This window comes from Sminthopsis crassicaudata, chromosome 1, assembly GCF_048593235.1.
Source record: "Sminthopsis crassicaudata isolate SCR6 chromosome 1, ASM4859323v1, whole genome shotgun sequence".
NCBI lineage: Eukaryota > Metazoa > Chordata > Mammalia > Dasyuromorphia > Dasyuridae > Sminthopsis > Sminthopsis crassicaudata.
In genome coordinates, this window is record NC_133617.1 from 627,471,081 (window position 1) to 627,484,741 (window position 13,661).

General features: G+C 45.4%; 1 protein-coding gene across 3 annotated transcripts; it reads right to left on the reverse strand.

Annotated features, from left to right (window-relative positions):
* Nucleotides 1–58: 58 nt before the first annotated feature.
* DOC2A (double C2 domain alpha) lies at nt 59–13,447 on the reverse strand. 3 transcript variants are annotated; one of them, XM_074302288.1, is made up of 11 exons: nt 12,179–13,447; nt 10,742–11,046; nt 6,534–6,613; nt 6,078–6,152; nt 5,622–5,731; nt 2,808–2,934; nt 2,118–2,177; nt 1,700–1,863; nt 1,279–1,360; nt 756–852; nt 59–626 (listed from the first exon to the last, which is right to left on the reverse strand). In XM_074302288.1, the coding sequence occupies exons 2-11, from the start codon at nt 11,031–11,033 to the stop codon at nt 484–486; spliced, it is 1,230 nt and encodes a 409-aa protein (XP_074158389.1). In that variant the 5' UTR covers nt 11,034–11,046; nt 12,179–13,447; the 3' UTR covers nt 59–483. The 3 variants fall into 3 exon arrangements, with proteins under 3 accessions (XP_074158389.1, XP_074158293.1, XP_074158325.1); XM_074302192.1 differs by having other exon boundaries at nt 59–852; XM_074302224.1 differs by lacking the exon at nt 6,078–6,152 and having other exon boundaries at nt 59–852.
* Nucleotides 13,448–13,661: the final 214 nt, after the last annotated feature.

The following is a 13,661-nucleotide window of genomic DNA, read 5'->3' on the forward strand; positions in this document are numbered from 1 at the left end:
CCATCAGGCAGTAGGAAATTTGCATATATAGCCCCACCCATCCCTCACAAAAAGACATCCCCACAGTAACAAAGTGAATCTCACAAAATAAGACAAGAAGTGTTGAGGGGAGAGGGGGAAGCTTCTCCCACCCCCATGTAAACGTGCAACACACTCGTGCGAAATTGAGTAACAATCACATGGCCCTGTAGTTTCCCCCTCCCCCCAAGAAGGGGCTGTTCCTTGCCCCCTCTTTCCTCCCCATTCTTGCTAAGGTTCTCAAGGGCCTCTTTCTCAAAAGGCTTGAACAGAGTTTTCTGCTCTTTCCTGAGCCCAGGGAAATAATAGAGCTTAGTTTCCTTCTTTCTACCCCTTCTAGCTCTTGACTTTCCAAGAGTGAAGGGAAACCACCCAGCTGAACCCCCTGGTTTCCCACGTTCTCTTGATTTCTGTTAGGAACTAGCTTGTGTCCATGGGGCTGGTTGGCTGGGATCTTTGTGAGTTTTAGGTAGAAAAGGAGGCAGCAGCGGGGGGTAGTTCACTGGTCAGGGTATGCCAGCGTTCCAGGGTCACGTCAGATTGTCGAAGGCAGTCCCCCCAGTGCTTCAGGGCCTCTCCCCGTGAATTGGGGCCCAAGGACACTCCACCTAGGAGAGGGGAAAAAGGAACAGTGCCGAAATGAAGGGCCTCTGCCCCAAATACTGTAGGTTTCCATAGGTAAATCTGATCCCCATGCTGGCCATCAGAGTCAAACCCACAGGAGCCAGTCCTCTCACCAATGAAGTCATTAGATTTGCCAATGTCATAGTCCCAGACTGTAACCTCTAAGGTCTTCGTGGCCAGAGCCGGGAGCTCCATCTCATAGAAGAATTCCTGAGAAAGTAGGGAATAGGAAGGCTACTTTTCCCTACCTTCATCTTTGGGGTTGCCCAAAATTATTTCCCTGACTTGACCTTCTGTTCAACTGAAGAAAAGGGATGATGTGAGCACCAGGAAATCTTGTCTGCTACAGCAGTCATTGTCTGTCTAAAGACACTATAAATGCTTAATTAAGAACTTTGAGGAAGATGGAATTAAGAGGATTTCTTAACTAGAGGTGTAGGAGTCCAGGGATCTATATAGGTCCTGTTTCAGTGGGGTCTCCATTAGCAGAAAGGGATCTCAAAATAGAAAACACCTTCCATATCTCCCAGAATAATGGGATCCTAATAGTTAGGATGGAAATAAGTGTGACTTCACCTCCAAAATCAAACCACCTACTTACTGTGTCTACCACATTTTTCCCTACCCCTCAGTCACCTCATTAAACTCAGGATTCAGAGTTTTCTTCTTCACAGATGTTTTGTGCTTTGATTTCTTCTCTATATCTGGCCTCAGGTACCTGCAGAGACCACAGTGGGTCAGAATGCCTAGGTTCTGGGAGTGGGAAAGGGTGGGAGAGGAACTGGGGATAGGGAGCAGCTGCCTGGGGCTGAGGGCAGGGGGCAGGGGACTAGAGTTCAGTGGGTCTGATGAGAAAAGCATTCACTGGGCATACAAGATAACCTGGTTTCCCACCAACTCATAAGTCACTCCCCATTGAAATTTGAAATTTTGATTCTAAGGTTCTAGGAACACTACAGGGTCAGTGAGAACCAGAGGAGGTTGCATGTGAAAGAGGTCCAGGTGCTGGGAGTCAGGACACCTGGGGCCTAGGAAGGAAGTGGGGCTAGGTCCTCACGTCTTGACGTAGGGGTCTGAGTAGCCGTTGACATCCATGGCTGCGAGATGGGCACATCGAACAATACCCACAAGCAGCCCCCGACGGTGAGAGCTGTAGGTGAGCCTAAGCAAGATGCGACCCCGTTCCTCCAGCAGCCCCTGGCCCTGCTCTGCTCTCTCCAGCTGAGGACAGGAGACAGAGCACCTCGGGAAACCGGACCCTCACGTCTCCAGCCATACCCAACCCACCCTCAATATAATGAAAGGATTCTTCCTCTCCCACCCCTTCCTCCACTCTTTCCCTCATCTCTAAGGAGTTGGAAAGGTGCTTCCTTTCACTTCTATTAGATATGGGTTTTTCCTCCCTGTAGAAACAGGTCCCTTCTTTCCCCTGGAGACTGCGGGAGGAGGCGAGAGGAGGAGCATGATTTCCTTACCTCTTTCAGATAACAGGAAATCCCTCTCAGGGCAGCTGTCATAGAAGAAGGGGATGCCAGCTAGAGGAAAGAGAAGAGTCTAAATGTCTGCCATTAAAGAGTTGGAAAATGACTAGAAGCCCGGCAGTTGGGGAATGGCTGAACAAGGCATGGTACACGAAGGTAATGGAATATTGTTCCACCAAAAATGATGAACAAGCTGATTATAGAAAGGCCTGGAAGATTTACATGAACTGATGCTGAGCGAAACAAGCAGAACCAAGAATACATTAGACACATAACAGCAAGAATGTGCAATGATCAACCATGAAAGACTCGCTGCTTCTCAGTGGTTCAGTGATTCAAAGCCATCCCAATAGACTTTGGACAGAAGATGCCATCTGCATCTAGAAAGAACTGTGGAGACTGAATGTAAACCAACACATGCTATGTTCACTTTTTTATTGTTTTTTTTTAATTTCTCCCATGATTTTTCCCTTTTGCTCTGATTTTTCTCTTTCAACATGATTTATAAAGCAATGTGTATTAAACTTACTACGATAAATGCCAGCTATTCTATTCCATTAACCTCTTGGGTCCACAGACTCTCTTTTCCCAAGGTCCCTAGCCTCCCACCCTCCCCAAGGCTCCATTTCTCCACCCCCACCCCCCTTGGTCAATAAGCCTCAGCTCCAGATACTCAAAACTGACCGGGACCTGTCGCTCCAGACAGATATTAAAGTGCTTCTTCTGGGAAGGTTTCAGACGGCGAAGTGGTACCCGGGTCTCCCCAATAAACTCATTGTGGCTCAGCTTGTCCTCGTCACAGACAGAGATCCTAGAAGGACAGAGGCATCGGGGGCAGTGTCACAGAGAATCCTAGCTTCGGAGAGTCCCCTTCGCCAGGCCCTGAATGGGGCTGAGGACTTCATGGTGAAGGACACTGCAGAAAAGTTGCAGGGGATCTGGGGGATTTTCCCTCTTTGTGGGGCAGGAAGAGGCCCACCTTGCTACCTGGAGTTACAAGTAAGGATCTCAAGGGGAACAAAGCTGTTATATAAAAATTTGGGGGTCCTCACTACTAGGGACCCAAGGGAGTGAGAAAACTAAAAGCCCAGGTCCACCCAAATCACCTTCCTTTCAGTGATGTATCTTGTGGAAATGGCTTCCTTTCTCTCTTCCCTCCTCTCCTCACTTTGGACACCCAATCAGGAATTAAGGAAGGAATGCCAATTCCTGGGGGTTCTTGGAAAACCTAGAAGAGGTCCCCTCCCCGATATAAGAAAAATATTTTTTACTAGTGTGATCATATCCAAACATGGTCTACATGTCACCATGTCCCTAAGCCCCAACATCTCCAAGGACTCAGTCCACAGCCAGGCATGTTGCCAGACAAAGATAGGTTTTGGTCCAGGAAGGAGGGGCTCCCTATCATCCACATTCCCCATTTCCCTGGGGAAAGAGCTGGAATGGGAGCCAAGACAAGGAGAACTCTTCCTTTATTCTCACCCTCCTAAATTCTCTCAGTTCTAGAGATGGAGACTGACCTAGGGTGAGTGAGGTGAACTAAGATGAGATGAGTTTCCAACCTAAGGGGGCATCCACCCCCTTAGTCCTGTGTGTCTTAGAGTCACCACAACACACTGATTCTCTCTTTTCCAAATTTAACCCCACTTCCCCCATCTTTGATCCCATACCCTCTTGCTGCTTTTTGGATCTTATTTCATCAAGTATCCCTTGCCTTTTCTGTCTCCTGTATTTTCTGTTTCTCTCTGCTGCTTCTTTCCTCACCACCTACACAAATACATTCATATCTTCTCTTTCCTAACAAAACATTGGCTTGACCCTGCTGCCACCTCAAACTACCTTTCTATTTCTCTTCTTTCCTTTACTTCCAAACTCCTCATGTGGTTTATTCTACACTCACTGCCTCCACTAACTCACCACCCACTCATTCCTTAATCCTGCAGTCTGGCTTCTGTCTTCCTCACCTACTGAAACTGTTCTCTCCAAGGTCACCAGTGCCTTCTTCCCTGCTTAATCTAAGTGGTCTTTTCTCAGTCCTCCTCCTTTTTGCCCTCTCCTTATTTGTCACCATTCTCCATCTCTTGCTGGATATCCTTACCTTGGGCTTCTGTGACACTGCAATGTTCTAGCCCGCCTCCTAACTCTGACAACTCCTTCTCTGCCTCCTTTATTGGCTTCTCTTCCTCCTCCTGTTCTCTTACTGTGGGCATCCCTCAAGGCTTGATCCTCAGCCATCTTCTCCACATTCCCCTAAATACTTTTTCCCTTCGATGATCTCATCCACTCTCACAGCTTCAACTATTATTTCTATGCAGACGATTCCCAAATCTCTCTTTTCACTGAACTCCAGGCTCATCTCTCCAGCCATCTGTTGTGCAGTTCCACCTGGTTGTCTCATCAGCCCTACAAATGCAGCATATTCAGAACTAAACTCACTGTTGTCCTTCCCAAACCAGCTCTTTCTTGGGTCCTTATTTCTATTGATGGCACTCTCATTTCCCCAGTCACCCCACGATGTCACTGTCACACTCCACACCTTTCCTGTCAAAGAAATGGCAAGAATTGTCCACTAATTAAATGTGTGGGTCAGATTGCAGAGGGTCTTGAGTAATAGAAAGAATTAGACTTGATGGGGTAAGCTCACCAAACCTATTTTGATGGAGTAATGTCAAATGAGAAAACGTATGTTAAAGTTATATTGCCAATTATTTTGATAATTTATCTCAATCTTCTCATCTTTTTGATGAAGTTCAAATGGAAACAGTTCTTTTATATAATAATAGTAATAATAATTCTTTATGTTTAAAGTTCTCATGATGCTTTTGCGAGCTACTGCACGTGTTTGATCAGAGGATTGCTGGGCTGAGAGTCACATTTTAGGAAGATGAAGTTAATTCAGCCTGGTCCGTTAGAAAGGGAAGGGTTGGAACCTGTTCTACTGAGGGAAGAGAGGATTTTTTAAAAGGGTTTTTTGTTATGGAAATGTCAATAGGCAAGAGAACTTAGACTTAGACAAATCATTTCCCCTCTCTAGGCCTCAGTTTTTTCATCTGTAAAATTCAGGGGTTTTGACAAAATGATCTCTAATGTTTTTTGTAGCTCTAACCTATGATTCCAAGAGGTCCCTAGATGTGTCAACAAGATCACCCAGACCTTGAAGAAAGTGATTTCAGTAGAATATAGAATGAGAACAGAAGCCAAATTTCAGTGGTTGAGGAATGAATTGGGGGAGAAGAGATGCAGCAATGCACGCTGTTTTTCTATTGTTTACCCAGTAATTGTAACAGAGGTAGATTAATAAAAGGATCACTAGGGTAAATAAAAGATTTTTGTTTATTTTTAAGGTAGGAGTGACAGGAGCATGAATGAAAGCTGAAAGGTGGTGGAAAGTGAAGGTGGGGAGAATAAAACTCTTAGGGGGAGTGCGTGACTTAAAAATCAAAGCCCTGGGAAGAGATGGAAAGGATAAATTAGATCAAGAGCATTCTTGGGCCTTACCTGAGCACCTTTCGGGTAATGTCCTCATCAGTAATTCCCCGATACATTAAGTCTTCATTCCACACAGGGTTCAGTGTATTCCTCTGAGTCTTGGTCTTCAGCTTGTTGGCCTATTGGTCAGAAAAGGGGTAAGAAGTTCCCAAAGGGGTAGGGAGTACCCACAAAGGGAAGAGGAAAAAAAAACTTAAGATAGAAGGAGAGGAATCTATTCAAATATAAACTTCTTGAGGCCAGTCAATTATTTCTGTGTCTTTCAATGTCTAGCACAGTAGTAGTTTGAAAATAATAATGATTATAATGATAATAATAATACATTAAGTTGATTCAGGAATATTTTTGGTCTCTACAAAGAAGTTAGCAAAAAAGGGAAAGGCTCTCTCTTCTTAGAGGAGTAAGGGAATGGAGTTGGAAATAGGAAGAAGAGAGAGGAAGGGGAGAGTCAGGAGGAGGAAATACCTTGCAGGCCCCTGGCAGGAGATGTAGTTTGACGTAGGGATCAGCCAGGCCATTGAAGTCCATGGGCTTGAGGCCCTATCCATGGAGGAGTAGGAGACAGTAGAGATTCCTCTCAGTTCCTCCCTTCCCTGAGCCCAGGGAGATTCTTCAGGCCACCCCAGCCCCCCATCTTAAGTATCCATAACCAGGAAAAGGCTAGGGAGAGGAGGAGAGTGCATAGGAGAGCCAGGAAAATGAAGGAAGAGATTAAAACTGAAACCCAAATGAAAGCTAAAGATGATAGAGGTAGGAAGCTGGGGAGGGAATGTTCAATTTGGGAAGATGGATGGGAAAGAGAAAAGAAGGAATATTCCATCACTGCTCCTCACTAATAATAACTAGAGTCCAGGAAGAGGGAAATGGAGCTGTGGGGAAGAAAAGAAAGACTGAGCCTATAGAAATGTGTCTGGGACCCACCTTAGCCCTGAGGATGCTGCAATGGAGAGTACAGGTTGCCTGGTCATAGAGAAGGTCAAATTCCAGGGTGCCCAGAGCAGCTGTAGAGAGAGATCCATTCACATCTCAAATTTACTTATTTGAAACAGCACTCATTAACTCCCTCATCCACTCCCATTCCCCCCAAACACAAAACAATATCTCCCGATTTCACAATTTTTGTTAAGCGTACCACCAGTTTTTCACACTCAACAAAGGATAAAACCTAAGAATCATCCTCAAATATTCTCTTTTCTTTTCTCCCTGTAGACAATCAGTTGCCAAGTTTTGTCACTTTCACCTCTATATCTTTAACATCCATCCTCTTTTTCCTTTTTCATAGACACCAACTTTGTGTCAGATCCTCATTATCTATTTCATGAACTATTTTAATAATATTTTATTTTCCCCCCCAATTACATGTAAAAACAATTTTTAACATTTGGAGATTTTTTTTCCCAAATTTTGACTTCTAAATTCTGTGCTTCCTTCCTTCCTCCCTTTTCCCTTAGACATTAAATAAACTGAAATGTTATACATATGCAATCATGGAAAACATTTTCATATTAGTAATTTTGTGGAAGAAAACGTGAATAAAGAAAAAAGGAAGAGATGAAGGGAAAGAAAGAGAAAAGAAAGGAAAGGAGAGGAGAGAAGAAAAGAGGAAAGGAGAAGAAGAGGAGGAGGGAGGAAAGAAAGTGAAAAATAATATGTTTCACTCTATAGTCAGATGCTATCAGTTCTTTCTCTGGAGGTGGCTAGCATTTTTCATTATGAGTACTTTGGGATTACCTTGGATCATTGTATTTTGAGAATAGCTAAGTTATTTACAATTGTTCATCATAAATATTACTGTTACTATGCACAATATTCTCCTGGTTCTATTCCCTTCACTCAGCATCAGTGTAAGTCTCAGCATCAGTAAGTAAGGTTTTTCTGAAATCATCCCACTCATCATTTCTCATAGCACAGTAATATTCCATTGCAATCATATATTGAAACTTGTTCAGCCATTCCCCAAAAGATGGACATCTCCTCAATTTCCAATTTTAAACTACCATAAAAAGAGCTGCTATAAATGTTTTTTGTACAAATAAGTCTTTCCCTCTTAAAAAAAAAAAAAAAAAAAAACATCTTGGGAATACAGACCTAGTAGTGGTATTGCTGAAGTAAAGGGTATATAGCCCTGTGGGCATGGTTCCAAATTGCTCTTCAAAATGGTTTGATCAGGTCACAACTCCACCAACCGTTTTTTCTACATCTCCACATTTATCATTTTCCTTTTCTGTCTTACTAGTCAGTCTGATAGGTGAGAGAATATATCTCAGAGTTGCTCTAATCAATAGTGATTTAGAACATTTTTCATATAACTTTGATTTTTTTTTAATCTCAAAACTACCTGTTTATCAATTTTATCAACTGGGAAATAACCTGCATCTTTATAAACCTGTCTCAGTTTTCCACATTATTGAGAAATTAGGCCTTTATCAGAAATATTAACTGTAAAATTTTCGCCAGTTTTCTGCTTTCCTTTTAATTTTGGTTATATTTATTCTGGAGAGCAATTTGGAGCTCTGCCCAAAGGGCTATAAAACTGTGCATACCCTTTGACCCAGCAGTGCTACTCTTGGATCTGTATCCCAAGGAAATCATAAAGGAGGGAACAGGACCCACGCGTGCAAAAATGTTTATAGCAACCTTTTTTGTAGTGGCAAGGAATTGAAAACTGAGTAGATGCCCATTAGTTGGGGAATGGCTAAATAAGTTGTGGTACATGAAGATAATGGAATATTATTGTTCTGTAAGAAATGATGAACAAGAAATGCCTGGAAAGATTTATATGAACTGATGCTGAGTGAAACAAGCAGAACCAGGAATACATTGTGCACAATAACAGCAAGAATATGCGATGGTCACTATGAAAGGCTTGATTCTCAGTGGTTCAGTGATTCCAAGCAATCCCAAGAGACTTTGGACACAAAATGCCACCTGTACCCGGAAAAAAGAACTAAGAAGACTCAAGGTAAATCAACACATGCTATGTTCTCTATGTTTTTTTTTTTTTTTAATCTCTCTCATGATTTTTCCTTTTGCTCTGATTTTTCTTTCCCAATATGATTCATAAAGCAGTGTATATTAAAAATAAATAAACAAAATTTGATTATATTGGTTTTGTTTGTGCAAACTCTCTCCTGAGCTATTTCAACAGTCTCCTAAGTATGCTCTCCCTGATTCCCATGTATCTTCTCTTTAATTCATTCTCCACACCAATGCAGAGATTACAATTCTAAAGCCAAATCTGATTAAATTAATCTCCATTTTAAAACTCTTCAATGGCTACTTATAGCTTTTATAGCAGAAATAAAATTTTTCGATCTAGTATTTAAAGTCCTCCACAACCTTCCCGGATATTTACTCTTACTCCTCTTCATTTGTTCAACATTCTGGCCACGACCCACTAGCTGATTCCTGAACTCAATATTCTGACTCCGATCTTTGTGCTTTGGAAAAGACTCTCTCATGCCTGGAATTAACTCCCTCTCATCTGTGTCTCTTAGAATCCCTAAGTTCCTTTTAAGATTCAACTCAGGTGCAATCTTCTATGGGAAGCCTTCCTTGTTTGCCAAAATTGCTGGTGCTTAATTTTTCCTAAAATTATCTTTTATTATACTTAACTGTCTATGTACTATATTTTCATATGCTACTCTATCAGCCCCCTTTCATCCCAGAAAATGTAAGGTTTTTGAAGGCAAGGACTATTTCATTTTATCTTTATATCCTATCCATTTCTTGGAATAATGCCTGGTGCATTAAGTATTAAATAGATACTTAGTACTTAAAGATATTGGAGCACTTAATAAATGTTTGTCAAGGTGAAACTGAGAGATCTGAATTGTGTATGAATTTTTGTGATGGGATTGTGTGTGTGTGTGTGTGTGTGAGAGAGAGAGAGGGGGGGGAGAGAAGAGAGACAGAGAGAGAGACAGAGAAAGAGAAACAGAGAGACAGAGAGAGAGAGAGAGAGAGAGAGAGAGAGAGAGAGAGAGAGAGAGAGAGAGAGAGAGAGAGAGAGAGAGAGAGAGAGAGAGAGAAAGAGAAACAGAGAGACAGAGAGAGAGAGAGAGAGAGAGAGAGAGAGAGAGAGAGAGAGAAAGAGAAACAGAGAGACAGAGAGAGAGAGAGAGAGAGAGACAGACAGAGACAGAGACAGAGAGAAAGAGAGACAGAGAGAGAAACAGAGAGAAAGAGAGACAGAGAGAAAGAGAGAGAGAGAAACAGAGTGAGAAAGAAACAGAAAAAAGAGAGAGAGACAGAGACAGACAGGGAGAGAGAGAGAGAGAGACAGAGAGAGAGACAGAGAGAGACAGAGAGAGAGAGAGAGAGAGAGAGAGAGAGAGAGAGAGAGAGAGAGAGAGAGAGAGAGAGAGAGAGATAAAGACAGACAGGGAGACAGGGAGAGAGACACAGAGAGAGAGACAGGGAGAGAGTGAGAGAAAGAGAGAGACGAAAAGGAGGGAAGGAGAGAATGAAAAGTGTGTGTATGTCTATCTGTATGAGAGAGGGAGAAATGAGATCCTGTTTATATATGTGACTGTATAACTATAGACTTTCTCTATGTGTATGAACCTGAGTGCGTAGAAATGACTAAAAATACAGATGATTGTGGAAGACTGAAAATGTGTAAAAGAATTTCTATGTATGAGTGTACCTGTGTGAGGTCTGAGGAGCAGTGACATTCTCTGTGTGAGGAAAGATGGCTGTATGTGACTGTATAAATGACTGCGTGCATGTGTGTGTGTGTGTGTGTGTGTGTGCATGAAGAGACAGACAGAAAACAGAGACCCAGAGAAAGAGAAGACAGACACAGAAAGAGGCAGAGAAGGAGGGAGGGAGGGAAGGAGACACTCGATCTTGCTCCTGTGTTCTCAGCTGTGGCTAGGGCTTGAGCTCTGTGTAAGTGGGAGGGTGTCTCAACACAAATATTTAATATTGAAGCTGGCAGATGTAATGTCACTGTGATTACAGTAACAAGGCTGCAACATCAGGGCTTTTCTCTTCCCAAAAGACCCTGGTACTCCTGGTTTCCCCTTCTTTTTCTTTCTCCTGTCTCCCAAACCTCCCCTTCCAGAGCTCAAGGGGCCTCCCCATGATCAACTACCCTGAGACCCCAGCATCTTCCCCAGACTCACTGGTGTCATCTGAGTCATAGCTGTCCACTTCAGCCCCCTCCTCCGAGGCCCCAGCCCCTCGGATACCAGCCCCGGGAGACAGAGCCAGGGGCATTAGGCTGGGTGTAGCTGCAGCCCCAGACCCTGGGGAGAGCTGGGCTTGGGGGTCTGCTCCACTCCCGACACCCTCAGGCCCTAGTCGAGGAAAATAGTCAGAGATCTGCCGGATGGGCCGAATGGGGCCAGGACACACGTTGATGGCCATGTGCTCCTGGATGTTGATGGTCATCCGGTCACCCCTCCGGCCCCTCATTCACACGTCTCCCCTGAGAAAATGAGGGAAGGAAAAGTTAGCTGTGGAGCCTTCTCCTCTAAAAATCAAAATGACCTTTCCTCCGCACTTTGTCCTAAAGACTCCCCTCCGAGTTTTCTGGGCATCCTCCTCCTGGAAGATAGTCAGGGATCTGCCTCCAGAGAATGGGAAAAGAGAGAAGACCCCCCCCTCCCCAGAGGAGGCTTTGAATATTAGGACTCGTGAGTATGTGGGGGGAAGGTCATCCCTCTTGGGAGGTACCCGGGGCAAGAGAGCAGAACTTTGGGGGCTACAACGCTAGATCATCCTGATAAGGGATTATGCAAGGCCCCAAGTGGGATCTCTGGGAGGGTTTAGGTGGACTGGGACCTAAATCCTCATAAGCAGCCAATCCACAGAGCTTCTCCCTTGTGGAAGTGAGTTAATTGTCTGTGTCTGCTAGGCCTTCATTGACTTAAATTCTTGGGCCTGAAATGGAATAGTTATGGGGGACGACAGACAGCATATGGGCAAACAGGGAGGCTGGCTGGCTTGACCCTGTCCTCCACCCTCTGCTTCCTTCCTAACCAGAGCCATCTCTCTCAGCCCCTTATTTGGCCCTGAAGGGCCAGAGCCTGACTCCAACTATTCCCTTCCATCTCAGACTGTGTCCTATTCCCCCACCTCCAGGAAATTTCCCTGGATAGAGGTTCTGACTTTCTTGTCCTTGGTCACAACCCTCATCCTAAACTCCCTCTGCCCTTCCTATCTCTCAAGCTACCTAGATTCCTCCCCGGAGACTGTGTCTCCCCACCAAGCTCTATCTGAATTCCCCTCTCCCCCCTCCCCCCCTCCTGTCTGTCTCTTGGGCTATCTGTCCTCCCCAGGCTCCATTTATCCTCTGGACCGTCTGTCCTCCCGGACCTCTTGCCTTCCCGTTCTGTTTGTTCATTCCTCCTTCCCCCTCGCCCCTATTCCTCGGGGCCTGCTGGGGGAGCCCCTTGCTCTCTTTTCCTCACCTGGCACTGGGCTTCCCGACTGCCGACTGCCGAAAGATTGCAGTAAATGGGAGAGAGATAAACACAGATTTCCCCAGACACACAACCTCTTCCCCACCTCCTCCCCCCACATACACACCCAGCCCAGCCCAGCCCAGCCCCTTCCACCTGTCTCTGTGGTCCAACAGGTGCTTGAGAACCAGGGGGACAGCAGAAAGGAAGCCTCGGGAGCTGCAGGGAGAGGTAGCAGCAGGGAACGCAGAGATAGGAGGAGATTCCAGAGGTGGAAGGAGAGGAGTCCGGCTGTGCGTGCGTGTGTGTGTGTGTGTGTGTGTGTGTGTGTGTGTGTGAGAGAGAGAGAGAGAGAGAGAGAGAGAGAGAGAGAGAGAGAGAGAGAGAGAGAGAGAGAGAGAGAGAGAGAGAGAGAGAGAAGAAAGAGGGAGGGAGGAAGGCTGCCTGCTGGGGAGGAGGGGGTGAGGGAGGTGGAGGCGAGGATGAAGCAAGGGAGAGGGAGAGAGATGGATAAAAAAAGAGGGACAGAGGGACAGACAAAGAAGAACAGAAGCAGCCCGGAGGGACACTCTTAGACTTGTCACAGACCCCCCAGCACACACACACAGGCTCCCACAGATTCCTCTCACATATGCAATCTCCTTTCCATGCAGTCACAGACATGTTCACATTTACCACACCCACACACATCACACTGGTCACACACACGTTCCCGGACACGTTTGCACGCTCCCCACAGCCTCAAACATACGTCCTCCTGTCGGTCTCACACAGAGATAAACGACTGCCCACTGACACAGACACACTCCTTAATTCACATGTGATCATGAATGTTATCTGTCCTGATATCTCAAAACCCCCTCCTTTCTCTCCCTCTCCCCTCACACCTCTGTGCCCACAGACACACTTATGAGCATTCACACATTTGTACGAATTAATATGCATACACAAACACACGTTCATACACACACAGAATTCTGGGTTTCCAGGATTCCCAACACCAGGGACAGAGTGAGAAATGCCTGGTGTTTCCCAACTCCCTCCTCACAGGACCTGGGAGTCCCCTTTCTTCCCTTTCTTTCCCATAGATTTCCCTGCTTGTCCCAGTTCCTACTCCCCTTTTAAACACCCCCAGGGCCCTGGACCCCTACTGGGGACACTTCCCCCCCATCCTTAATCTGCTCAGTGCCTCCTTCTTGGGTCCCAGGTGACTGGGCCTGAGGTATGACTGGCTCTGCCAAATTCAGGGAAGCACTGGGTCCTGGTTGCCATGGCAATGCTTGCTCATCCTTTTCTCCACCCCAATCCTCCTTCAACCTTCCTGCTCCCAGACTCCCCCTCCTCACACTAAAGAATAGATTCTTGGCTCTGCGGAGGGGGAAGGGACTCGGTTCCAATAGTCCCTAGTTAGCCTTTCCCTCATTCCCTCCCTTGGTCCTTTCCTCGATCTCCCCTCTCTTCACTTTCCCCTTGGTCTCTACCTCATTTCCCCTCCCTTTTACTGCCCCCCCCGTCTCTCCCTCCCTCCCTCCTCTCCGACCACCCCTCACTCCCTCCGGAGATCTCTCCCTTTGCTTTTCAGTTTTGTCCCCTCTCTCTCCCCTTCATACACATTATAGCTCCTAATTTGTCCCCTCCT

Bases quoted from the DNA above. Each gene is read 5' to 3' on its own strand.
- DOC2A (XM_074302192.1), bottom strand. From the start codon at position 11,033: ATGAGGGGCCGGAGGGGTGACCGGATGACCATCAACATCCAGGAGCAC. The intron at 5,732-6,077 runs GTATTTCCTCCT...TCTGACCAATAG, and splicing joins TCCTGCCAGGGGCCTGCAAG to GCCAACAAGCTGAAGACCAA. The intron at 1,361-1,699 runs GTGAGGACCTAG...TGGTCTCTGCAG, and splicing joins TCAGACCCCTACGTCAAGAC to GTACCTGAGGCCAGATATAG.